Below are 27,859 nucleotides of genomic sequence, written 5' to 3'. Positions count from 1 at the left end.
ACAAACAGGGTTTTCTTGTTCGTGTTCGTTCGTTTAGAGGATAAACAAACGGTTCACAAATATGTTTAGTCTAAAAAGTTACAAAAACTATACTAAGCTGTAATGAGCGAAAATAAATCTTGAATTAACGTAAATGAACGTTTACGAACATAAATGAATGAACTAGACGTGATCATGTTCATTCATTTAACTAAATGAACACAAAAATTTGTTCATGTCCGTTCATTTATTATATAAGCGAACTTCCTGCCGAACAATTCACTAAATGCCCAGTTCATTTATAGGCCTAGAGATCAAAGACACCAGAGGAGGAACAAACCTGAGGTCAAAGAATATATAAGAGTGCTATCTATGATCAATGAGTTCAAATATAAATGGGACTGTTGGACTCAACTCGTTAAGCCAATTAGCCGCCCAATTCCCAAGCCTCTTATTTCTATATTGACGACACACATCAAAAACTCTAATCAGCATCGACGCAGTCGGGTCAAAAGGCATATTCTTAACAAAATTCTCAAGTTCACCAACATACCCATATCTAGCATATAATTCAATCATCAACTCATAATGCTCCAAACGCGGTATATCAAATAATCTGCAAGGCCCCGGTCCCGGTGCCCTACATTTCATGTCGGAGTTACTCATAAACACAGTTCTACAAATCATAGTTAGTTAAAACTTTCGCGAAAACGTTAACTTAAATCATTCGTTACAAAACATTTAATCTTTTCTTTGAAACCATAACATAAAGCATCATATTTAAAACATCATTTCTTCCATCTTCATATGTCAGCCGTTCAATCCATGCCATGAACTCACGTTATGCCACTTTAATAACAAAGGCTTGCCCTACCACGAACTCATGTTATGCCACTTTAATAACAAAGGCACGTATAGGCTTACCCTACCACGTACTATCGTCATGCCACTAGCACCCTTACTAGACTCCTCTCCACTTCTATCACACTTTATTCTACTTGTCTACAACACACTTCCTATCGGTTCATCATTTACATAAAAAGCAATTCACATCATAGAATTCATACACACTAATAACCACATGACAATCACTCTCCTTGGTGATACGTGCAATATCCGAAGATCGTTCACGCACCGACAAGCATTCATAAATAACTTGTGTATCGTCTATAGCATACACTTACCACTTAAGGTAAGTGTACTCACACTTCACATCGAGTATGCATACATCCCCGAAACATAACAGGGAAATGGGGCAAGAAACTCACCTGATTTCTGTTACGTTCACCGTTAGTGGTTATCCCTTTCTTTAGTTGTGCGCGAGTAACTGTTTAATGAACACAATATTAAATACCGCTCGAGTCATGCCTAATTGTTTGCTTAATTAATATAAATCGTCTAAGCCGGTTTTACTTCATTGAATATTTACCCGGTTAGTTAATCGTTACTCATTAACCTTTAAATGTATCTTTCGTTAATTAACAAAGTCCAAGGGCTATTATGTAATTAAACCATTTATTCTAAGTCCATGGACCTTTCTATCATTCTTTCAAGGTCTACTTCGTTATCCAGTTCGTTAACGAAAGAGGCTCCTTCGTTATTTCTTAACGAATTGGCCTTTATAACGAACTGGTCTATATAACGAATTGAACTCTATAACGAACTGGCATTCACAACGAATGGTCATAACGAACTGAGGTTAGTTCGTTATTCTTTCCTTAACGAATTGACATAAAGAATTGCTTAACGAATGAAGCTAGTTCGTTATTCTTCATTAATAAATTACTGCTAGTTCGTCATTTCCCCGCTAACGAATTAAGGTTAGGTCAGAGAATGTCAGAAAGATTCTCTGACATTCCCTACCTGGTATCCACCTTTTCCGGCGCCGTCATCGCCTGAAAACCGGGATCTCTCCAGAAAAGCGAGATCTCAGTTATTTTCCACCGTTTTTCACCGTTTCTCGTCCCGTTCGATCCAGATCTAAGCTAGGGTGACCCCTAAGCTCATCTTTTGATTGGTTTATACCCGATTCCACCCGGATCTCGTGACTTTAACGGTTTAAGGGTGTCGGCTCGTCGTTTCGCGACTAAATCTAGTGGGTTTGGATCCATACAATATCATACTATCATTACCTCGGCTCGATGCTCGGTTTTCCTTCTTGGTTTCGGTTATAGAAAGAGAGAAATATGAGAGAGAGCTTAAGTGTGTGTTTTGGGTGGTGTATGGAATATGTGAAAATGAATGGATTAATGGGTGATTATGGTTTATATACTATGGTTCATAGGCTTGAGCCCATGGTTTATCTTCCTTACTTTCTTATCCAAGTCCATTACCCATATCTCTTTAATTAGTTATCTACTAATCCAAGTAACTTTCATACCATAAATAAATAATAGATTTACTATTATTTTTAGAAATTTTGGGATGTTACAAGTCTTCCCTCCTAAAAGAGGTTTTGTCCCCGAAACCTAGCTTATTCCTTGTAAAAGGAACACTTCTTATATTCACACTTTATGGAATCGCCTTTGCTTCTGGGTTGTCCTTCTTACTCTTGACTCTGCAGTCATCGAGTGGTCTTCATGTGTTTTAGCTATTAAGGTAGCTTGTCCATGAGGCCCTCGATGTACCAAGTCTCGTCTCGTCCTTCCAAGGAGCTTCGGTTCGTACTTATTTAACACTATTGTCTAAAACGACATTTTATCATAACGTAAATAATCATTCATAACCAAAATCAATATATTACATGTCATAAATAAGCATAAGTTCTAAATCTTAACACAAAACAAGTTCTTAGGCAATCACACTTAAAACGAAATAAAACTATTACGTAAGTAATTATTCTTTCATCGAGCGCTCCCTTTTGCAGTTTCCTTTGGCCTATGCTCCTATCCCTTTCACGCCTCCCGCCTCCGTTCCTTGCACTCCCTTGCCATGCTATTTGTTTTACCTCATTTGAAGCATTTTGGGCGATCAGGGCATTCTCGAGAGTAATGTCCACTCTTTCCGCACCGATAACACCTGTTCGACCTAGTCCTGCATTCTCCCAGGTGCATTTTCCTGCACACTTTGCATGTTTCCTTGTCCGCAATCTTTGGTGTCTTCTTTCCCACATACTCCATGACATCATCAGACCGTTTGGTTCCTTTCACTCCTCCCTTATTATCATCACCTTTCTTACCGTCTTCCCATGCCTTCTCAATGGTCCTTGCATGGTTTTCAGCAGACATTCCAAGACGTAATTTCTTCACTGTACCAGCTACAGCTTGAGCAATGGCGGCTTGGATAATAGTATCCAATTGATACCCTTCATCATTTCTTGGTCCTCGCAGAGTTTCACTTCTCTCCTCTCTCCTCTCTTGTGTTAGTAACTGGTTCTACAGAAGGTTCCCGGGTAATGCGTGGCCTACATTGACGTCCCGTGTGACCTCCTTGACCGGCAACCCTTCTTGCTCCAGCCATACGTATTCTATAAGGGAACACAAACGTTATTAATCTAGGAATTATTTAGCACATGATTCGTAAGGTAAGTAGTTAATGACAGTGGCCAAGCGTAATTAATATTTGCATTACTCCTCAGGTTCTACATATTTCCCTTTATGATTTCACTTGTGCTAGTTTCTATTTTTAAACAGTTAATCAATCAAAAAATCAATTAATCATATCCCTAACATACACATATCCTTCCTTTAGCAATTAAGATAACATCTTTACACATTATTTAACCATATACTTTACCGTTACTGAGCTTGCTTGAGTGACACATGGTTATCTTGAACTGACATCTTCTTTTTTTTCTTACTTAAATCTCATTCTCTGTTCGAGTCTAAGCACGTAGGATGCTTAAATCTCTCGAACTTTGCTCTGATACCAACTTGCAATGCCCCGATCCCAGTGCCCTACATTTCATGTCGGATTTACTCATAAACACAGTTCTACAAATCAGAGTTAGTTAAAATTTTCATGGAAACGTCTTAAATCATTCGCTACAAAACATTTAATCTTTTATTTGAAACCATAACATAAAACATCATATTTAAAACATCATTTCTTCCATCTTCATATGTCAGCCGTTCAATCCATGCCATGTGTCATCCTCATGCTAGCCCTTTAGCCTGTTCATCTCCGTGCATACTAAAAGTCAGCTACGCTGAGTGAGTTCTAGTTAATCAAGCAACTTACCATACAACTAGGGGTGTTCAAAACTATCCGAATCCGAATCCGTATCCGAATTATCCGACTATCTGAATCCGAACTATCCGAATCCCGGATATCCGAAAATTCGGATTCGGATTCGGATAGAAGTTTTCATATTTTTCGGACATCCGAATTATCCGGTATTCTAATGTTATTTTATTTTATATTATATATATTATTATTACAAACTCTCCCTTTTGACTTTGTAACACACACCTAAGTCCTAACACAAACAAATAACACAAATACGTAACACAGTACGAACGCCTCTTCTTCTCTTTCACTTCACACCGCAGCCGCAGCACCCACACCACTGTCGCACCACCGTTGCATCAACATCGTCCGTCCCTCACGGCAGCTCCAGCACGGCACCACCGTCACAACACCACCATCGTCCTTCCCACTCTCAACGCGGCACCACCGTCGCAGCACCACCATCATCTGTCCCACCCTCACGGCAGCACCAGCACCACCATCGTCCGTCTCCGTTAGTCCCGCCCTCACAAATTTATTTTTTTTATTTTTTTTTCGGATATTCGGATATCCGATGTTCGGATATCCGAAATTTCGGATATCCGAAGTTTCGGATTCGGATTCGGATAGTGATTTTCACTATCCGAAAGATTCGGATATCCGGTTTCGGATATCTGAACTTTCGGATATCCGGTTTTGAACAGCCATACATACAACCACTGCATGCAATTATATACGTGTCCAAAAACACGTAGTCCTCTGTTTAATATTCTCACCTTACCGCTTAATCACTTAACTTCCCCCTAACGACTTAGCCACTTGTTTACGAAAGCACATGGAGGCTTGCCCTCCCACGCACTCACGTTATGCCACTTATTAACGAAGGCAGGTAGAGGCTTGTCCTCCCACGTTTTCTCGTTATGCCACTTTTATAACGAAGGCACGTATAGGATTGCCCTACCACAAACTCACTTTATGTCAGTTTAATAACAAAGGCACGTATAGGCTTACCCTACCACGTACTATCGTCATGCCACTAGCACCCTTACTAGACTCCTCTCCATTTCTATCACACTTTATTCTACTTGTCTACAACACACTTCCTATCAGTTCATCATTTACATAAAAAGCAAGTCACATCATAGAATTCATACACACTAATAACCACTTGACAATCATTATCCTTGGTGATACGTGCAATATCCGAAGATCGTTCACGCACCGACAAGCATTCATAAATAACTCGTGTATCGTCTATAGCATACACTTACCACTTAAGGTAAGTGTATTCACACTTCACATCGAGTATGCACATGATGTACACAAAATTATACATCTTTTCGACATCAAATAATCTCTAAAAACTGCAATTTCTATCAAATAACATAGCATAAAGGCTACTTATCATAATAAAATGTAATTTCAGGTGAAACCAAGCCCCAAACGAAGAAACAAGTGAAAAGACGAAGAAAACAGAAGAAAAACAAAGAAACACGCCCCCATGCCTCAATAAACACGACCCCATGCTTCTGAACACCAAAAAAAGACAAAAATCTACAAGAAAAGACAAAAACTGGGAACAAAAGCACGGGGTCGTGCCTCTCAACCACGAGGCCATGGAAGTCTACAAGAAAAGACAAAATGAATTCAACACATGTCACTAAATAGCACGGGGGCGTGCCTACGTGGACATGGGGCCGTGCCTCTCTCTCCAGATTGCCTATAAATAGTGGCTCATGTTGCATTCATTTGGTGTGCCATGAAAAGAATTCTATCCTGTTTTCTCTTATAAAAACACACACTAACACTCACATAGAAGATCTAGTGAAGAGTTTGAAGGCTTGGAGGTCATCACCATCAACCATCATCATCATCATTAAGAAGGAAGATTCATCTACATTTGGTTAGATTGTTCCAAGTTTAATCATGTGTTTGTTATCATCATCCATCCTAATGTTAATCACCATGCTCATTATGAGCTAAACTCCTTTTACCATCTAAAATCTATGAAGAAGCTTTGTTTTACTTGATAATTATACAAAACATGTGGTGTAGTCTAGTAAAGTACATGGTTATATTACAATTATCTTTTGATGAGAAATGTTTCACCATCTTAAATCACTAATTCAAAGTTGGTGGTTGTCAATTCTATTGGCAATCGTTCATGATCGATTAATGTTCTTGAAAGATAGAAATACTTTGATACATTATCGAAACACAGATCCTTATATTGTACTTAAAAATGATGATATATAAGTTATGATGTATTTCTCTAAGTCTTGGTAATCCGAAAATGGCTTTGCTTAGGATATCATGCTAGTCAAAGAAATCATATGTTAATGGAATGTGTAATTATAACCTACATAAATCAACCAGGGGGAGGTTATGTGACTAAACTACAACCACCCGAAGTTGTTAGAATTGGTATTTGAGAAATCGAAGTCAATCCTAATCTTTCTACTTTACGAAACTATTTGCCAACTTAAATTGACATCATTGAGGTGACATGACATTAGGAAATGGTGGACTTTAAAATGCGCATGTTACCTCCTTAGTGCCAAAGATGCACACTTAAGACTTAAGAAGCTATCTATCATACATTGCTACAACAAGTTTACCACATGTTTGAATATTAATTATCAATGCTAAAATGGAGTGGATTCTTGATCTTAGATGGTAACCTTCACATAATTGAACAACTCGTTTAGAATCTCTCGTCTTGGTCACCTATATATATATATATATATATATATAAACATTTATATTTTATAAAAAGTTCAAAAATTAACCCCAAAATGATTAAAACCTCCGATTAAAGTAAAACAATGATTTATTATTAGAAACATTTGTGTCCACGGATCGATACTTGGTTCTTACAAATACTATTCTACATATACGATAGGTACACTTGCCTATTTTGTGTGTGTTTAGTCTTTGTAGAAATCACTTTATAATTTAAAACACGATCTTGTGCAAAAACTATAAATCCAATCTATCATATTTTATACAAGCTACGCAACACACATCAGCACATAGCCCCGAAAACATAACAGGGAAATGGGGCTAGAAACTCACCTGATTTCTGTTACGTTCACCGTTAGTGGTTATCTCTTTCTTTAGTTGTGCGTGACTAACTGTTTAATGAATACAATATTAAATACCGCTCGAGCCATGCCTAGTTGTTTGCTTAATTAATATAAAGCGTCTAAGCCGGTTTTACTTCATTGAATATTTACCTGGTTAGTTAATCATTACTCATTAACCTTTAAAGGTATTTTTCGTTAATTAACAAAGTCCAAGGGCTATTATGTAATTAAACCATTTATTCTAAGTCCAGGGACTTTTCTATCATTCTTTCAAGGTCTACTTAGTTATCCAGTTTGTTAACGAAGGAGGCTCCTTCGTTATTTCTTAACGAATTGGCCTTTATAACGAACTGGTCTATATAACGAATTGAACTCTATAACGAACTAGCATTCACAACGAATGGTCATAACGAACTGAGGTTAGTTCGTCATTCTTTCCTTAACGAATTCACATAACGAATTGCTTAACGAATGAAGCTAGTTCGTTATTCTTCATTAACGAATTACTGCTAGTTTGTCATTTTCCCCCTTAATGAACTACTGCTAGTTCGTCATTTCCCCACTAATGAATTAGGGTTAGGTCAGTGAATGTCTGAAACATTCTCTAACATTCCCTACTGTAACATCCCGGCCTCTCGTACCACCAATATTGTCCGCTTTGCCCCCGATGGGTTGCCCATCCGGGAACTCACGGCTTTGTTTTTTGTTGCCCAGGTAGAGACTTCCCAATTGGTCACCCATCCAGTACTACTTCCACCTAAGCGCGCTTAACCGTGGAGTTTTTATGTGCTCCACAGCCAACTAAGCCCAAAACGCGTTGGTGATGTTAAGATGCAGGACATTAATTATGAACCAAAGATCTCTCTTGTCTAGAGCCGATGTGGGATTTGCCTAAGAGTGGGACGATGTTATGTTTGCCAAAGGTGTTACAAATAACCCCCCTTTGGACTCATCGTCCTCAATGAGGCGTGTCCCATCATCCCGAACGGCACAAGAGTGGATCTGATACCACCTGTAACATCCCAGCCTCTCGTACCACCAATATTGTCCGCTTTGCCCCCGATGGGTTGCCTATCCGGGAACTCACGGCTTTGTTTTTGGTTGCCCGGGTAGAGACTTCCCAGGTGGTCACCCATCCTAATACTACTTCCACCTAAGCGCGCTTAACCGTGGATTTTTCATGTGCTCCACAGCCAACTAAGCCCAAAACGCGTTGGTGATGTTAAGAGGCAGGACATTACTTATGAACCAAGGTTCTCTCTTGTCCACGACCGACATGGGATTTGCCTAAGAGTGGGACGATGTTGTGTTTGCCAAAGGTGTTACACCTACCTCGTATCCACCTTTTCTGGTGCCGCCTTTCCGGTGCCGTCATTGCCAGAAAACCGGGATCTCGCCGGGAAAGCAAGATCTTAGTTATTTTCCACCGTTTTTCGTCCCGTTCGATCCAGATCTGAGCTAGGGTGACCCATAAGCTCATATTTTGATTGGTTTTTATACCTGATTCCACCCGGATCTCGTGACTTTAACGGTTTAAGGGTGTCGGCTCGTCGTTTCGCGACTAAATCTAGCGGGTTTGGATCCATACAGTATCATACTATCATTACCTCGGGTCGATGCTCAGTTTTCCTTCTTGGTTTCGGTTAGAGAAAGAGAGAAATATGAGAGAGAGCTTAAGTGTGTGTTTTGGGTGGTGTATGAAATATGTGAAAATGAATGAATTAATGGGTGATTATGGTTTATATACGATGGGTCATGGGCTTGAGCCCATTGTCTATTTTCCTTCCTTTCTTATCCAATTCCATTACCCATATCTCTTTAATTAGTTATCTACTAATCCAAGTAAACTTTCCTACCGTAAATAGATAATAGATTTACTATTATCTTTTGAAATTTTGGGATGTTACATAATCTTTAATCATTTCATCAAAATACTCCCGACCCAATTCAACCCAACCCTCAGAGACACAAGCCAACAAGACCCTTGAAATGTGGTATACTCCAGTTTCAACCCTTTACTTTTCAACGTCTCAAAAAGACTAAGCGCCACATCACCCTTTAAGTTATGACAACATCCCAATATCATAGAGTTATAAAGAACCACATCACACAAAGTAGTTTCTTTTAAAACAGTGAGCACGTACTCGATACGCTGGCATTTGGCATAACAATCAACCAATTCTCCTTTCATTACAATATCTATTTCATAACCATTTATAACCAAAAACGCGTGAATTTGTTTACTTACACAAGTGCAAAGATATTTGCACACGCGGCTAATATAGTCGCAAGTGTGTGCTTATGTGGCGGGGTCTCTTCTAGCATTTTTCTAATAGCCATCATTACTTCTTCACTTCTTTTGTGACAAGTGTGACTCGTTAATATCGAATTCCAAGAAACAACGTTTCTTTCGTGACTCATTTGATAAAATCATGCTCTACAACTTCTCAAGTCTCCACATTTTCCATACATGTTAAGAAGACCATTACCGACAGCTAAATTATCGTTAAAACGATAATTGTATACATAACCATGAACTTGTTTTCCCAAATTAACATCTAATAGACCAACACATGTGGTCAAAGCCAGCCCGACTGTAACATGATCAATGCAGATATTTGCTTTAAAAACATGTTGGATAATTTCCAAACCGTCTATGTATATTTTATTATTCGTGTAACCCGCCAGCATAGCGTTATATGACACAATGTTTCTTTCAGGAATTTCGTCGAACAGTTCTCGTGCCTCTTTGGTTCTTCCACTTGTTGCATATGCGGTAACAATTGAAGTCCAGTTGATCAAGTCTTTCGCATTCGGTTGATTAAACACACTACACGCACTTTGTAAATCGCCATATTTTGCATACGTATCAATCAGAGGCCCCGGAACCACCAAAGGGTCCACAAGATTAATTTTAACGGCTAAACCGTGAACTTGCATCCACTCATTAAATGCGGAAATCCTTGTACAAGCACAAAGGGTATTCGACAGCGTAAAGATTAATGGCATAACCACATTCCGCCTAACCATTTCCAAAAACAAAGCTATCAAACAGGTCGCGTGCGTCATCCAAAGAGGCGTATCTGCCGTAAGACTCGACGACCCGGTTGAGGAGGAAGACGGGTGGGGTTGGGTTTGTTACGTGTCGTTTTAGTTTTTTTGGGTTTTAAGTACTTTGCATTCTATGGGGGGTAATATGGGTTGTTTTCTATTTGTTTAAGGATTATATTTGTAACTTTATTTTTATATAATGATTGAATTGTAACCTACCGGAGGATATCCAGAATTTGAATCAAATATTTCTATCTCTTAGTTTTCTTCTTCCATACGTTTTCTAACCCTATCAGGGTTGAAGGTGATTAAGTGTTTGGCAGCACAGAGTTGGAATAAGGAGATGTGGAAAGGAAATGGGGAATCGAATAAGTTGGAGACAGATGTTGTTGAGTTTAAGATGGGTTTGGCAATAACCGGGTCGGGTTCAAGTCCTGATATTGTTTCTAAAAACCATACCCTATGAATCGGGTTCGGGTCGGGTATTTGAATACCCTATTTTCGGGTATTGAAAAAACTCAGTTTCGGGTATAGAACAGGTTCCGGTTTTCCGGTGTTACCGGGTACAAATCGAGTCCGGTTCCGGGTACGTGTTTTGGTACTGAAAGGCATATCCTATTCGTACCCTATGGGTAGGGTTGGGGTACGGGTATAAAAAAACCGGTTCCGGGGTTTTTTTTTCAGGTTCGGTTACGGGTTCGAGTTTTTTTTTCACCTCTAGAGCATAGTAGTTAAAACCTTTTAGCTTAATACAAGATAAACCTTAAATTATTATCTTATAAATAAACTCATAAAAACTATTTTACTTTAAATTTATAAATTTATGTAAACTACTTTGAGTTAACCACTTGAAGATTAATATAAGTAGCTTATCGTTTCTTTGGTAGGAATGGATCGGGATTAGTGGGTGTCTTTTGCATTTTGAAAAATAAATTATGGGTCTAATGCAGTGGATGAGGTAATAAAACTCCTATTGATTTGACATGTTTATATTAGAAATTATATCCTAATGTTGCCAAATAAATTATATTTTGCATCCACGGGTAAAAGAACAAAAATATGTCTTCACATTGTACTAGAAACAAGCTAATCATATCGAACTGAAGTAAAGAAAATCATTAACATCTAATAGTGTAGGTCCCGAAATGACCATCGAGCGATTTGCTCTCGATAAACGTGTCGAGACGAGTGCGGTGAATTCAAACAACCGAACATAAATAATATAACGATAAGATATAAATGAAGAACCGACCTCACCCAAGGTGAGCTCCCCTTGGGTGGGTGAAAACACCATACAAACACACACACAAAGTAAACACATAAAGCCTCTCTATATAGTAAAACATAACATATAATCTAGAAGCTTTCTAGTTGAAGTTAAACGCGTGTCGAAGCTCTCGTATCAGATCCGGAAACCACGTCGGCTTTAATTATTAACCTGACCATTAATATATAACGGGGTTCGTAATTTGATATCGCAAGTTATAACTCTTTGGTCTTACAAATAGGAAGTAGAATATACTAAAATGACAATTATGCCCTTTTTTATTAACTTTCACATTTGGTTCAAAGTTAAAAACTGGATTACCTTTAGGCATGTTTAAATTTGGATGACCTTTAAGCATGTTTAAAACTTTGGTAAGTAGGAAAACATAATCAAGGATAGATTTAAGAGTCCTTTCAAGATTGTCAGCATGTTTTGAGTAAAAGTGGCAATTTCAGCCAGTTTACTAATGAGCTCGATTTTGGTAATGGATCAACCAACCAAGATGAAAGATCTTTAACTACCATTGTTTCTAAACATGCAATAGTTGGTCGTTTTAATTTTGGGTTGGGTTCGTTTATTTTGGTTAAAGGTCTGTTCCGGTTTTATGCACACCCATTAGAATGTCGATTATAACATGTGTGCATGAAACCGGAACAATTTACTTAACATATTCATAAGTGAATGATTCAAAAAAACTTAAAAATATTCTCTTTCGTTCACTCTTTTTTGTAGCATGTTTTTTTTTGGTCTTGGATTAATCAACCAGGATGGCATCATCATAAAGCCATGAGGAATTCAACCATCATCATAATGTAATGCAATGTATAAAAGAACAAAAATATGCCTTCACAATGTACTAGAAACACATTGAAGCAGAGTAATGGTTTGGTTGGTAGATTTCTCTATGTTCATGTTTATTTGCAGTCTATTTATGTAAAGTTTGGCCATCAATAAAATGTGGGGTTTTTAAGGGCAATTCATTAATTCAATTTTGTTTGCGACTTTGGTTTTTGAGTGTTCTAAGCTTTGTAAATTTATTAATTCAATTTTGTTTGCGACTTTGGTTTTTGAGTGTTCTAAGCTTTGTAAATTTATTAATTCAATTTTGTTTGCGACTTTGGTTTTTGAGTGTTCTAAGCTTTGAAACCCCAACTAGACGAACATAAACCAAATTAAATCTTGGCTACAAAAGCCATCAAAACAATTTCAGTGGAGTTTGATTTGGATCTTTCATGATGTTTGGTCGGTTTACGGGGTCGAGGAGGAACTCACTTTAAACGGTATAATGCATATAGATTTTTTATATCTTATTATAAAACTCTTAACTTTTTGGTAGATTTAAAAAATTGATGTGAATGTTTATAATAATTCTTATAAATAATATTTACCACTATCATTTTAATCTCTTTGTTTATACGTGTAAAACTTAAAAAAACACAAATTCTTATTCAGGTTCTTCATCATGATGTGTTTTATATCGTCTTTCCAGTTGGTTATCAAGTTATTTAATGTGGACGTTGGATCTTTCTTCAAACCAGTATAAAACGTCTTTGATTTTATTCGCATATCGATGATAGTTTTTTTTTGTTTACAATAGTTTATGTTATTATAATATAACTAAATGTTATTGTCTCATAGTGTACTTAGCTTATATACAAATTTATTCAACAATCTTACTACTAATAGTTTAAATGAATGATGAAACTTTTGTAGGATATGGTACATGCATGCAATGTTAAGTAAGAATTCAAATATAATATGTAATTATTATGGTACATGCATGCAATGTTAAGTAAGAATTCAAATATAATATGTAATTATTATTTTAATATTTATTTTTAGACCATGCCATAACCTAGTTTTATTAGTAAAGCGTAAGAAGCCAACCCCCTAATAATAATAATAATAATAATAATAATAATAATAACCTTGTATCCATGAATAACTATAGCTATCTATATCAATGGGTCATATAATTCCAACTAGGGCTGTATAGTCGTTTCCTCTTTAGCCAGCCGCATCAATCCAATTCCAATTCCAATTCCAATTCCAATTCCAATTCGATCTGGTCTGTTGGTTGCATCATCTACTGGTAAGATTGTATTGAGGTTTTTTCGTCGATTGGTTTTGTTTCGTGTGATTGATTTTCATATGAAACTGTAGAATTAGGCAAAATGGATCAAATGATTAGGCAATTGGGAACAGATAATAATTATGATTATATAGAACCTTACTTTTTTTTACAAGGAATGATTTTTTAAGTCATATAGCATATCATGGCTCAGCCAAAGCAGTATTACCGATTTCATATACAAGACTGACTGAAACGGCCCTTTTTTCTCCAATAGAATTTGTCGATTTTGTCTTATAATTCAGCTACGGATAAATGTTTTAAAAAATCAAACTTAATACATTGGGTTCAAATGCGAATTGATCACAGGGACGCTTTGCGAATATTTAAAATTTTTTACTCATGCTGCATCATAATGTTTGTTGTAGTTAAAAGGGCATACGGGTCAAAACACACATTGCAAACTGGTCGTTTTAGTTACAAATTGCTATCAGGTGATTTGGTTGCGAGAGGTTTTGTATAAAAAGTTTTAGATACAAATATTAACTGCTGGGTTAGTTTTTTTTTCTTCCTATAATTAATTATAGTGTTGTTAGGCATCTAATCTGGAATTATCTTTTAGAAGTTGAATATCTCAAACAGTGTCTTTAGAAAGTCGAGTATGTTCTGCAACATCCAACTAACTCTTTGCATTTTTATTTCTAAGCTTTGACTATATGACTTCCATTTTATGTTTATTTTTTGAGTGCTAGGTTTGATGCATAATATAATTCAAAACTCTCAGACTTTCATCAACTCTTAAATCTATGAAGGAAATAATTTTCTATTTTTTAATCATTTATTTATCATGTGTAATACACGGGTTTTAAAACTAGTTATTGTATATACATATTATATAATACTTAAACAACAAATATAACCAAATCATACAGTCCGGTACGGTTTTACACGGTTGGTTTTCGATATAAACCGTATACCAAACCGTTCGTTGTGGTTTTAATTTTTTAAAACCAACCAACCGAAAGTTAATAAAAAAACCAACCGTGAAACCAAACCGATGACCGGTTTGAGCGATTTCAAACCGAACCATGAACACCAATTAGTTAAAACCACGTAGCTTAACACATACAGAGAAACTTATCTTATAAATAAACTCATAAAATAATGATAATAATAATTTTTTTAAAAAAATTTATGTAAACTTTGAGTTGACCATTGAAGGTTAAAAGTGTTGTAACCCAACCCTCCTCCTGTCTTTGTCTTCCCGGACCGGACGCTGCTGCCTCCACACACACACAGCCAATTAATCAGGTTTTTAATTATTAAATTAATTCATTCCTTTTCACTCTCGTCGTCGTCTTCTTCTTGTTGTTATAAATTTACTCATTGATTGATTTTTAGGGTTCACTGCTCTAATAGATTTCTCTTAACACGTACGTGTTGTTTGCCTGCCTTTAATAAAATAAAATCACATTAGCAATCAAGATGCCGCAAGTGAGGATTATAGCGAAGAATTTCATGGACATGGTTGCCTCATTACCCGCCATAAAACTCGACAGGCTTTACGACAATCCCTTCATCTGTGAAGCCATTTTAAGATCTCTGCCCCCATTGGCAAAGAAATATGTTCTCCAGATGTTGTATATAGATGTTCCTGTGACTGCCGCTTTGTTGCAAGAATGGCTTCTTCCTGCTGCTGATCATGCCCCTTCTACTTCAAAGCATCGGGTTGCCGTCGACAGACTCATTCAGTTGAGACTCTTTACTGAGTTCACAGATAATAGGAAAAAGGAGACCACTTACTTGTTAAACCGCATGTTTCAAATGAACCTCCGCGACCATATCATTCATGGTGGTGTCTTGCCTAGAGAACCCATGGCTTCAAATATAACAGTAAGGCTCCCGACTTTGGAGGACCTAGACTTGTATGCTGCTCAACAATGGGAGGTATAATTATTAATTAACATTGTATGTAATAACCTTTTTCTTTAGTTAACTAGCTAACTAATTATTAATATTATATCTAGTGTTTCTTGCTGCATCTCATCAACTCTGCGGAAGCTGATGTTACAACAAAAAGCATCAGCCCTTCTATGATGAAAGTCTTCCAACGAGGGCTTTTAAGTCAAAGGTATTGTTTTTTTATTCATATTGATATGATCGTTAACATTATTGTTTCTGACGTATTAAGATCAACAGAGACAAAGAAGGTCCCAGGCTTACTGAAAGTGGTTTCCAGTTTCTGGTATGATTAATTTAATGCTATATACTTTGGTCCATTTTATTAAATTTGATTAGTGTGTTTCTGTTACAGCTAATGGATACCAATGCACAACTCTGGTATATCATCAGGGAGTATATCAGTAATTCTGAGGTAGTCATTCATCCAATTTCTAAAATAAGTTAGGTGTTTTCAATGATTTTGCCATTCAATCTCGTGTTGATCATGCTGGGTTTGTGGTAGTTTGGGCTTGATAGTTGTAGACTTGTTTTGAGTTAATAAAGAATTAACACATGGGATGCATTGAACCGGCCCTGTATATCTCCTTGTTAGGGCTTTCATATGTTTTCACGTTGACCGAGTTTTGTAACGTTAGTTAGTCTCTATATATTTACATCTTGTACTTGTAATCTCTAATCATGAGAGTAGAGAGCATAAAGCAATAACAATAAATTCCTGGTTGTAGCTCATGGATGTAGGTCAACTTAAGGCCGAACCATGTAAATGTCCAGTGTTCGTTTATTTTCTGCAGTTAGATTGTGTGTGTTTTGCTATAGCCGAGATCCTAACAGATCACTTGTATAAAACAGGATAGAGGTGTGGATTCAGCAGATCTTATATCATTTTTGCTGGAACTTAGCTTTCATGTTACTGGCGAGGTATCATATGTAAAACATGACTTCTATGTGATGATCGTCCCATATTTACTTCAAATTTGTGCATAGGCATATAATGTTAACACTTTGGATGATATACAAAGAACAACAGTTAAAGATCTTGCAGATTTGGGCCTCATCAAACTCCAGCAGGTAGGTGAATAATGCTATAGCTGGAAGAAATAGTATAATTAGTTCTCATTATTGTATGTTTCTGTTGGCAGGGGAGGAAAGACAGTTGGTTTATTCCTACTAAACTGGCTACCAATCTTTCTATTAGCCTGTCGGATGCATCATCAAGGAAGCAGGGATATGTTGTTGTGGAAACCAACTTCCGGTTATATGCATACTCTACCTCTAAGCTGCATTGTGAAATCTTAAGACTCTTTGCAAGGTAGGTACTAGACATATTTCTTTATGCATTTGATTGGTTCTCAAGCTATCATTGAGCATTTGTTTGTTTGTTTGTTTTGCAGGGTAGAATATCAACTTCCTAATCTTATTGTTGGATCCATTACAAAAGAGAACCTCTACAAAGCCTTCCAAAATGGTATTACAGCAGATCAGGTAACCCTTCCTTTCCAAATACATATACAAATACACACACATATATACATATACATGTTTCGTGGTTAGGAGTGAGTAATCTTTCTTTGTTGTTTGTGGAAATGCATTGCAGATTGTTTCATTTCTTCAGCAGAATGCCCATCCTCGTGTTGCTGAAAAAGTGCCATCTGTACCAGAAAATGTCACCGATCAGGTTTTCTTGTCTAATCTATTTTGAAAGTTACTATAAGATGTTCTCCAATGGAAACTGTTACGTTTCCTTTTTTGGGAAAACTCTCTCTTTTACAGTGTTTTACCCTTTATTCACCGCTCGTGACATTATGAGTTTTTGTCAGTTTTAGTACTATAATGCCTAACCAGTAACCACCATTATCTAAAGGTCCAAAATACCCTTGATCAGTAAGAAAATACAAGAGTCAAGTGAACCAAAACCATATCATCTCTAATCTATAATGTTGACCATTGGTTGGTTAAGTAGGAAATCTTGAAACATAAACAATACAACTATATGAAAAGTCCCCTGGTTAATCCAATTTCTTCAAATGCTATTGATTGACGTGTGCTAAATTGGTTATTACAGATTAGGCTGTGGGAATCAGAACTTAATAGGGTCGAGATGACACCTGCTCACTTCTTTGATGATTTTCCATCAAGGGTAAGAAACGACTCGTATAATATCATATTTACTTAACCAAAAAAATTAAGGGTAAATGACTCATTTCAAAACTTAAAAGAAAATACATTTTTGTTATAACCATTATACCCTTATGTTTCTTTGTACACTTCAAGCTCTGATCCTAATGCTAGTTTTAACGGGAGGGTATAAATGCTATAAATTTGAAAATGAATGTATTTGATATTATAATTCTTTGGTTTTAAGGGGTATATCACAAACCGCTAAATGTTTGATTTTTATAATTCCCAATGTAGGATGTGTTTGAAGCAGCATGCGATTTTGCAAGAGAATTCAGCAGTTTGCTTTGGGAAGACTCAAAAAAGATGCGACTTGTAGTGAAAACCGAGATCTATGGACACATGAAAGATTTCCTCAGCCATCAAAAGTAATAGTCAACTCTTGGTGTTTTTTTTGTCCAGTAATTCACTGTTATATATTGTTTAATTTTTTTTAATTTGTTCCCAACTATATCATATAAGGATTTAAATTCAATAACCAGTAACTGTTTCAGATCCATATTAGGTTGATGGTGTGTGTGTTTATCAATTGAACATCTATACCAAAGTCAATTGAGATTCCAGTTTGGTTTGAACTTGGAAGCAACATTTATCCTTATTATTTATGTATCTGTACTTTTATATAAAGTAATACACCAACACTACCTCATTTTATCAAAATCTTATCCATAAGATCACTTATGTTCAGTATACTAAATAAATTTTTCTATAGAGTAGTAGATGCATTTTCGGGTCAACCTACTTTTTGTTAAGAGAGAGAGGGTCATTCAATTCAAAGCTAATTTAAGTAGAGAATTGTTAGAACCTCGTAAACACATGTACTTTTTGCTGTAGCTATGACGCATAAGACGGTTATGTAACAAGTAACTACTTCCCTTTCTCTCTCACTACATCTAGCCAGCAGCAACATGTACATGTGGTTATGCGGTTCTCTTCAATAAAATTGTTCAATCTTCGTTTTCTGTACCTCTCCATAAACACCTTATTTTTCCCTAATCCGTCACACCAGTTTGAGGTTGCATTAAAGATGGATATATGATTCCTCCTATTCATCACATGATCCTAAATATCAACACCCAAAATTTGCAACATAACATAGGTTGATGTTAGACTTGGGTGTGCTAGAATTCTATTACTATGGTGGTGGTGCAATTGTCATAAACATGATGATGTGCAAGCATGGAACTTTATCAATTGCTAGAAAAAACTCCCAAAGGTTAACCTGATGTATGAAGATCCTCAAGATTCCAAGAGCCTAATGGAGTTGACGGATGTCGTGTCCGGACTACTGTTCGGTTCGGGCTTATCGTTGACATATCAATCTCTTTTCCTCCTTCCTTTCTCCCAACAAACCCTTCTTTCTATATACCTATCTATTCAATGCAAGAGTTGATTCGGACTACTTACGTTGTATCTCGAGTTGATTCGGATATCCCTGGAGACGGAGTCAACCACTATGACAAGCCCAAGTGTCCAATACTTCAAAAGCCTATGTATCATAAAGATAAATATACAAATCTTTATTTGGGTTTGAGATATTCAAATTTGAATTTGACTTGGTTTGCCAGATTGAATAAACCGTTATTTAAATTTGAATTAGGTACGAAATCAAATTTCAGGTTTTTCTAGTGCAATTTGAATAATGAACACTAGTTTCTCTTCAGGAGAGTTAAAGTTGATATCGGTGACCAAGAACAATGACTCAAGGTTATAGAACAATAACACTTCTATCTAATTACATCTGGTTTCTTATTATAAACCGTACGTACTTATTATATACACTAAGTCAAGGTGGAAGCTTATTACGATATAAATAGTGTAGGGGATCAAATTTAATTGTTGTATAGTATAGGGGGTACTTGTACATTTGTTTAGTCACTTAGTTGTTAGCCTTCTGTACTTTAAGACGGTCAAGGGTAATACAAGATATCGATAATTTGAGAGTATTTCCTTCTTTTGGCTTCTTCTCCTAATCGATCATTGACAAGATTTTAAAACTTTCTTGAAATTTTCACCAATACAACAAGGTTTTCATTTAAAAGTTTTTAAATGAATACCATAGTCTCCTCTTTTGTAACTTAATAATAATTCCTACCTGTGCTGTGGGGTTTTAAACTGCATCAGCCTCTTTTTCAAGGATAAGGTACTAGTAATTCATGTCCCGTAGCAGATCATAAAACCATGTCCCATACCTTTTTGATCAAAAGCCTATCTTAAATTCACCTCAACAGCCGACTTAAAACGTTAAATAGGCAACTATACTTCTAATAGTTTTATTATCTTGTTATTTCAAGTTTAAGTTTCTAACAACTTAATAAAGGCAAAACGTTTTGATATTTCTAAAATTAATCTCACACCCCGAGTGAGTCTTGAATGTCATGGGTTTCAGTTTTGCTCGTTTTTTTCTTTCCACAACCTCAAGACCAATAGTGTATTGAATCTAGTTTTAGATTTAATTTAATAATAGACTTATCAATACCGAAACACACTTTTTGACATCTGGAAACTTATTGGCATACACCACCAGAAACCATAAATAAATTCAAAACCAAATCCCTTAAGACCCAAAATCCTGTAGTCATTTAGGTCATACTCAAAAACCAAATAACAACTACAGCTCTCAAAAAAAAAAAAAGAAAAAAAAACATCATTCTAACAGGTTTGAATCAACGACTGAATTGAAACACGAAACATCTCTTCTTATTATTCCACTTACGACTTAATAATCTTACTGGCTTTTGCCATTTTGTTGTGAAGCTGCAAAATCACGGATGACCTCGATTGCCTTTTGATGAGCAGTCTTATTCTCAATCCTTGCAAGTGCATCTACGGCATCATATGTTTCTTTGTCGGTAAAAAGCTTCAAATAGTACCGTGATGATGATTTTGGTACCCCCTCCCACTTTCCAACTATTTCTTCAAGTTTTTCAAATCCCTATATATACATACAATATGATTATAAAGTATAAGCTTAATGACCAATAAAGATTTTTAATATAGGTAGCAAATTAGACGCGTTTGTGCATGAAGCTGGAAAAAACCATATTAAATGAACCCAAACAAAAACCGACAGTTTGGTTTTACGTTTTCATAGAAACTGATCTGCATGCATGGATTTCATTTATAAGTTTTGAATTTTATTGAATTTACAAAAATATATTAAATAGTGTAACCCAAAATTTTAGGCCCAATATATATATAATTATCAATTAATCATTAATTAACAATAATATATACACCCAAAAGTTTCAACTCCAAATGGTAAAACCGAAAAACCAAACCAAAACTTAAAATTGAAAATAAAAACCCAACGGTTTTCGAAAACTCAAAAACCGAGTGGTATTGTTACATTAATTAGCAGACGTACAAGTCCAAATTCATTATTTTTAGCCAGCTTTTTTCGAGCAAAACTGCAAAAGTTTCAAGCCCAAATGGTAAAACCGAAAAACACTGAAATCAAAAGTTTTCAAAAACCAAATCTTCATTTCTGGTTCGATTTGAGCCCAAACCGATCCCTAACAAATGAATCTACATTTTGACCTGTTAGGTAAATGGAAATGGGCCGAAAGTCGCTTAAAGCGTACTTTAAAATTTGAATGCATTAAACCTCCTAAGTCACGTTATTCAAAAATTTTGAAAGATATATTAGTGATCAAATTTTATAAAGTGATCATTTTTGAAAGCATTGGATAAAAACTGTTTCAGGTCAACCCGCCAAAAAAAACAGTTTGCCCCATCTATTTTAATATTATTTATACGAAAACTAAAAAGTAATTCTAACCACGCGATTTGTGAAGTCGCCAAATGATTCTTTAGATTTCCTTTTCACTCTCCACGTGTAAAATAGAGGTTCAAAAACCTTCTCAAGGTCCTGGATTTTAACCCTGTTCATGAAAGTTCTGGCTAATGAAGTTTGAGCCGGTGTTCCCCCGAGCCAGATCTAAAAAGAAAAAAGACAAAATTAATTTCTGTTTGAAGATATAACTTTCTGACTTCTAGAAATTAATACAATAAATACCTGATAGCTATTGGGACCATCACCAACTAATCCAAGTTCAGCCATGTAGGGTCGAGCACAACCATTAGGGCAACCCGTGACTCTAACTACTATGGATTCATTATATGGGAGACCAACCTGATATTACAAAACAATTTAAAAACTTTAAGAACACCTAACCAATCATTATACTTATTTATATATTTAATATTATTTGAGGATAGATTTGTCATCTATTATATGTAATTTTGTGATTGCACATATGTAATCACAAGTTTACATGTGGAACAACCAATTACATACATGCATATATATATATGCACACACACACACACAGACATATGGTTAACTCAAGATGTTAAATCCATTTCTCAAAGAAAATACCTTCTCAAATACAGCTCGAACACGCTTAAGAAGGTCGGGAATTCCTCGCTCGGCTTCGGTTATGGCAAGAGGGCAGAGGGGCAGAGCAGGGCATGCCATTGCAGTTATGTTAAGGGGGTCCACATAAGTAGGAGGCTACAAAAATAAACAATATATATAAATACAAGCATAAATAGGTACCACAGATATGCATGACAAATATGTGATTACCAAGAGACCGCCTTGTGCTAGAGCTACAGTGATGGGGCGCTTCCACGAAGGGCGGATATCACAAAGAACAATGTTTTGGTTTGCGGTGATGCGTACATTCAAGTTATACTTCTCGATTATTTCTCGTAGCGTCTTCTTTGTTATTCCCTTAACCCGACCACTGTCAACATGGAGCCCACAAAACAAACGGCCATCACCCTGATTACAAATAAGCTTTGTTTAAGCAATCAACTCATAACTTAAAAGAATGAACGGAATTATGTGAAAATAATGTAATGAAACTTACTTGTTCATGCCAACCCAGATGGCTTTTAAACTCCCACTCGGGCAGCTCCCGGGCAGGTTCAAACGTCTTTCCATAATACTGCTCAACAACCGACCTAAACTTTTCAATCCCCCATGAATCTATCAAATACTTCATTCTGCTGTACCTGCGATCATCTCGTCTACCATTTTCTCGTTGTGTGACAACAATAGCCTTCACTGCATACAAAATATCCTCTTTAGGCACATAACCTATCGGCTCTGCCAAACGAGGAAAAGTGGTTTCCATCCTATGTGTCCTTCCCATCCCACCACCAACCTGCAAAACATAAATAAATACTCAAATATACAACAAACCGACAATATTAAACAAGTAAAATGCTTATTAGAAGTGACATACGTATATATTGAAACCCTGTGGTTCTCCATTTTCATCGGAAACAACCACCACACCAATGTCGTTTGTGAAAAGATCAACCGAGTTATCAGTAGGAACAGTAACTGCTATCTTGAACTTTCTTGGCAAGAACTGAGTTCCATAAATTGGTTCAGCAGAGTCGGGAAAATTCGTCCCATGTGAATTATCATTGCGGGCTTTGACAACTTCAGGCGGTTCTGAAGTCATGAACTGCTCCCCATCAACCCACATGTCATAATAAAATCCAGATTGTGGAGTTAATAGTGCCGCAATGTTGTCAGCTGTTTCTTGTGCAAAAAGGTAATCTTTCCTGACAAAGGGGGCAGCAGGAGCAAGAACGTTTCTGTTGAGATCACCACATGCACCAAGTGTTGATCCCATGTTTTTGATGATGGTGCTCATAACTGTTTTGAGGTCCTTTTTGAGAACTCCGTGAAGCTGAAACGTCTGTCGGGTGGTCAAACGAAGGGTTCCAATTCCAAACTGATCGGCAAGATCATCCATTGCAAGGTAGAGTTGGTTGGAAACTTTTCCGCAGGGGTTCTTTGTACGAAGCATAAAGGAGTATGATCTCGCGCCTCTTTCATCCCTGTCGTATTGCTGGTAACTTCCATGGAACTTGATGAGTTGTGTAGCAGCCTCATTGATATTAGGTGCATCGGTTAACAGCTCTTCATTCAGAGGGTAGCGTATGTAGTTGCTTTGTTCTTTGAAAATCTCAACATTACTTCGTTTAGTCTCAACAGAAGCTTCCTTCTTCACTGGCTGCAAAAGCAAAAGCAAAAGAGAGAAGAGATATCATCAGTATAGGTTCACATGATGATGAAGATGATGATGTTTGAAATGCTGCTGAGGCTTCAATACGATATACTCAAAAATGGGAAAAAATAAAAATAAAAGAGTGAAAAGCAGTATAGTTGATTATTTAATTTGTTTAAAGTAAGACTGCTGAGAGGATGCCTAAATTGTAAAGTGAGACTTAGGATTGATGGGATCTAATATCTCCAATCCGTAACACGCAGAAGGTAAGGTAAGGTAATTTTAGCATGATAGAAAAGTCCATATTACAACATGATAGAAACCCTAAATAAAAATTGAAATGAATGAAAGCAGCAAAAGAAAGAAATACTAGTACCGTGGAAACAGCTGTGATGGAGGAAGAAGATGAAGCGAAGGATTTTGGGCGTTTGTGGAGCAAAATGGAATAAGTGGATGAGTAGCAGCAGCAGCTGTTGTTTAATCCGGTGAATGTTTTCAATTGAGGATTGATCATCGATGACGCCGACATCGGAATCCGATTGAATGGTTTGTGAAATGAAAGTGAGAGAATGAATATGAATATTATTTATTGAGTAGAGAAACAAAGAAAGAAAGAAAGAAAGAAAGGGAGGCGGAGGAGGAGCTGATATTTGTTAGTGCTGCTCCTCTTTCTCTCACTCTGTGTTTGTGTTTGTGTTTGTGTTTGTGTTTGTGTCACGTGCCCATCACACGTCCACACTTTCTTTCTCTTTTATTTATTTTGCTGCCTCCACGCGCTACCTTTCATTCCACTCCACTCGCCGAGCCCTCCTCAAATATTATTATTATCTATTAACTGAACCCCCTCATCCTATGACTTTGCTCAAACATCGCCGCTGCTTGTAACTTGGAGCTACTCTAAGCTTCTTTTATTCTTAACTTCTTATAGAAACACTATGAATGTTTATCACCCGATAATAATCATTTAGCGTGAAATGAGTTTGAATATGTTTTAGATTATAATTTGAAACAATAAGTTAAGCCACTCTGACAATACAAAAACAAAAAGACTCAAATAACAAAGGAGGATATTGTTTTCCCAGATCTATACATATCACATCGAACATATGAAGGTTCAAACGACAATGATAACCAAAATGAAGTTGTGAATCTGAAGAAACACTAAATGTCCCCGGCAGATTAAGGATAATCTTAGGGTTAAGTAGATGTTTCTCACGAGGGTTAGGTCCGGCAAAGATGGTTGTTCTTCTCGACCTGCAAAACAGACACCGTGAGCTCGTCACTGAGAAGGGGGGGTTCCTCCTTGTGACCACCCTCCGGCGTGAGAATCAGACTAGATTGCTCTGAATATAAGTGTATATTGAGAGAAATAGCTAGAGAAGATAAGATGATGATAACGTTCCAAGGTGTTGGAGTATTTATAGCCGAAGGTAGGTTTCCAAGCAGGTACGGCCAGCTGTATATAATATTCCTTTTCCACCAACTACGGGCTACGTACGTGCCACGATTGGAGTTGGTGGGTAGGCAGCGGCTGATAGTGATATTTTGTACTGGAGCGTGCTCCTCCTCGTACTATTGTCGGTGAGCTGTCACCCTGTGATTGGTTCATGGGCTGCTTTTGTCAGATCTTGTCTATTTTGTCCATACCTTGGCAGGTATAGTACAAAAGATCTTCCAGAAGCGTACGGACTGGCTCTTTTGGGCGGGAATATTCCCGCCTTGCTCATTCTTTCCTCAGGTGACATTGCTGAAGTATGAGTTAGTGCCTTATGCGTGTAGCCTTACTGTTAGTGCGGGTAGCCTTCCTTCTTGGCTTGTACCCACAGCTGCGGGAACAGGTAGGGTACTGTACCAAGGGAGGCTTTCCTGCGGGAACAGCTGGCTTACTGCGTGTAAGGTCTTCATCTCTGAGCATGGTGGGTCCTGCGGAGCCAGCTGGTCTTTGCGCAGACGTACCTCTTCAAGGTGTGTCTTGCGGGTCCAACTGGGCTTTGCGGGGACCTACCTCTTCAAGTCCCCCCAGTCCATTATTCTTCTCATGAATTGTTAATAAGTGAGGTGAACTTTTGGACTTTAAGCAAGGGGTTTTAAAGAGGGGTTTTTGTTTTTTAAGGTTTTCCGTGGGGATTCTTCCCGCAGTTTTCCTAATGTCACTTGCAGAAATTCCCGACTTTTCTGCCTGATCTTTGGTTATGATGCGGGTAGGTGTTTAACCTCTTCGCAAGTCGGGAGCGTTGAGTTTCACTTGTATAGATTCTTCACGAGGTTTTGGTAGTTTTGGACATAGTGATCAGTTATGTTAAACCACCAATTCCACCTTGAAGCTTCAAACAATCTAGTTCTCAACGTTCCCGCCATACGGAGGTGTTATTTCTCTTTCCGCAAGCATGGCCCATAAGATCCTTCTTGGGTTCAATTCCCTGCAAGTGCTGAGTATGTGAAGGGTTTCGCCTTGACACTGTACCCGCACTTGTCTTACGGTTCCTTGTTTTCCAAGGTATCTTGGCTTCAATTCCCTGCAAGTGCTAAGTATGTGAAGGGTTTCGCCTTGACACTGTACCCGCACTTGTCTTATGGTTTCTTGTTTTCCAAGGTAAGGGGGTATATTCCCTCTTATTTTTGAATCTTTTTGAATCTTTCTGAAATTCGAAGAGTTGGTGAAAGGATAAGGACAGTCCAAACGGCTGAAGGGACGTTGGCGTCTTCTGACGGTTTCAGGACGTGCAGGAAGTTATGACGACGTGACAGCATGTGGTCAATCAGGACGCTTTTTCAGGCGCGTGGGTGCGAGTTTCATGTCACGTGCCATCCTGACACCTGTTGCCAGCTTGCTTTATCCACACGTGTCGCCGTTTCATTGCACCTGCGCTCTCTCTCTCATCCGCATTAAATTCATCGCATTCATTGCGATGAGTATATAAGGGGGTAGAGGGTGCATCTCATCCCATACCTTCACTTCACTCTTCTTTCCCTTTTAAGCGATTTCCGGCGAATACTTATCTTTTCCGTCGAGCATTCTCCTGAAATCGCTCTTTATCTAAAAAATGTCATATTCTACTCATGATCCTGAGGTGAACGTCGAGGAGTCCGATGTATACCTCGAGAACCCGACGTCCACGTCTGATAAGGACGATAAGAGTACTGCTGGCGAGTGCCAGTGTACTCTTTCTGTCGATTTATACCACTATATCGTCAAGAAGTTCATGCTCGAGCCTTATGAGCCTGAGTTTCCGGAGCCCCACCAGACGGTGTATGATGCCCCTAAGGGCAAGATAGGGGTTTACGCCTCGTTCTTCATATATGGGAATCTCATATTCCCATTAACGAAGTTCGTATACCGTGTTTTGGAGAAACACGGTGTACACTTGACGGAGGTGCACCCGATGGCGATTGCTAAGGTTCGCCATTTTGAATGGGTGTGCCGCATTCTGGACATCGAGCCCCGCGTTGACCGCCTGATGACCTTCTACTCCTGGAGGTGCATCCAGGGTTGGTATACCCTGGTTACTCGGATCAAGGGGTTGAAGATTTGCGCTACCGAGCGTAATCTTCGTTCTTGGAAGCGGGAGTTTTTCTTCATCTCCGCTCGCGTCGTCCCCATCGCGATGACGTTCAAGAATGGGAGGGCGCTCCCTAACCTTCACGCCTCCAATTACCAGGAGGCGGAGTGGTTCGCCAAGATCTCCCAGATCCAGACTCCGGTTTATCGCTTCGTGGAGTCTGGGATGGTGATGCTCGGGATGAGCCGCGTGTGGAAGGATGCTGGGTCTGGGACGCCGCAAATACCCATCGTCCTTGAATACGGTTTGAGCTCTATTCCTTACGGTATGCTCCATTTTTTGTGTTGGTTTAGGGTTTTTCTTCTAACATTATCTTTTTTATTTCAGAGGGGAACGACCTGCAATCGCTCTTGCATCCGCGGGAGACTGGTGGTCCCGCACGGTTGGGTACTCGTGATCTTGACGAGAACGAGTTGCCCATCTTGGAGAAAACTGCGGATAGGTTCGTAGAAGTCTATCCGGCAGGTCATGAGATCCTAAGCGCCACTCGGCCAGGTAATAAGTTCTTC

The 27,859-nt window shown here is 37.7% G+C and overlaps 2 protein-coding genes and 1 pseudogene across 2 annotated transcripts; 1 reads left to right on the top strand and 2 right to left on the bottom strand.

Annotated features, from left to right (window-relative positions):
* Nucleotides 1–345: 345 nt before the first annotated feature.
* On the bottom strand, nt 346–10,301 carry LOC143630349 (pentatricopeptide repeat-containing protein At3g26540 pseudogene; annotated as a pseudogene).
* A 4,615-nt stretch (nt 10,302–14,916) lies between these two features.
* LOC143630362 (general transcription and DNA repair factor IIH subunit TFB2-like) lies at nt 14,917–18,257 on the top strand. The gene is made up of 12 exons (XM_077099404.1): nt 14,917–14,932; nt 15,023–15,568; nt 15,649–15,752; nt 15,821–15,866; nt 15,936–15,995; nt 16,433–16,501; nt 16,568–16,651; nt 16,723–16,892; nt 16,975–17,065; nt 17,178–17,258; nt 17,646–17,720; nt 17,996–18,257. The coding sequence occupies exons 2-12, from the start codon at nt 15,107–15,109 to the stop codon at nt 18,128–18,130; spliced, it is 1,377 nt and encodes a 458-aa protein (XP_076955519.1). The 5' UTR covers nt 14,917–14,932; nt 15,023–15,106; the 3' UTR covers nt 18,131–18,257.
* A 1,972-nt stretch (nt 18,258–20,229) lies between these two features.
* Nucleotides 20,230–24,329, bottom strand: LOC143630363 (sulfite reductase 1 [ferredoxin], chloroplastic-like). Its single transcript, XM_077099405.1, has 8 exons — nt 24,167–24,329; nt 23,014–23,796; nt 22,636–22,932; nt 22,350–22,547; nt 22,140–22,274; nt 21,777–21,893; nt 21,540–21,698; nt 20,230–20,693 (listed from the first exon to the last, which is right to left on the bottom strand). Exons 1-8 carry the CDS (start codon nt 24,317–24,319, stop codon nt 20,487–20,489), a joined length of 2,049 nt encoding a protein of 682 aa, XP_076955520.1. The 5' UTR covers nt 24,320–24,329; the 3' UTR covers nt 20,230–20,486.
* Between the last annotated feature and the right edge of the window lie 3,530 nt (nt 24,330–27,859).

Source organism: Bidens hawaiensis, unplaced genomic scaffold (genome assembly GCF_021521415.1).
Source record: "Bidens hawaiensis isolate Kalapana, Puna unplaced genomic scaffold, B.hawaiensis_p1.1 tig00005649_1, whole genome shotgun sequence".
Classification (NCBI taxonomy): Eukaryota; Viridiplantae; Streptophyta; class Magnoliopsida; order Asterales; family Asteraceae; genus Bidens; species Bidens hawaiensis.
Note: the sequence above shows the minus strand (reverse complement) of the source record. Positions and strands in the feature narration are given on the sequence as shown.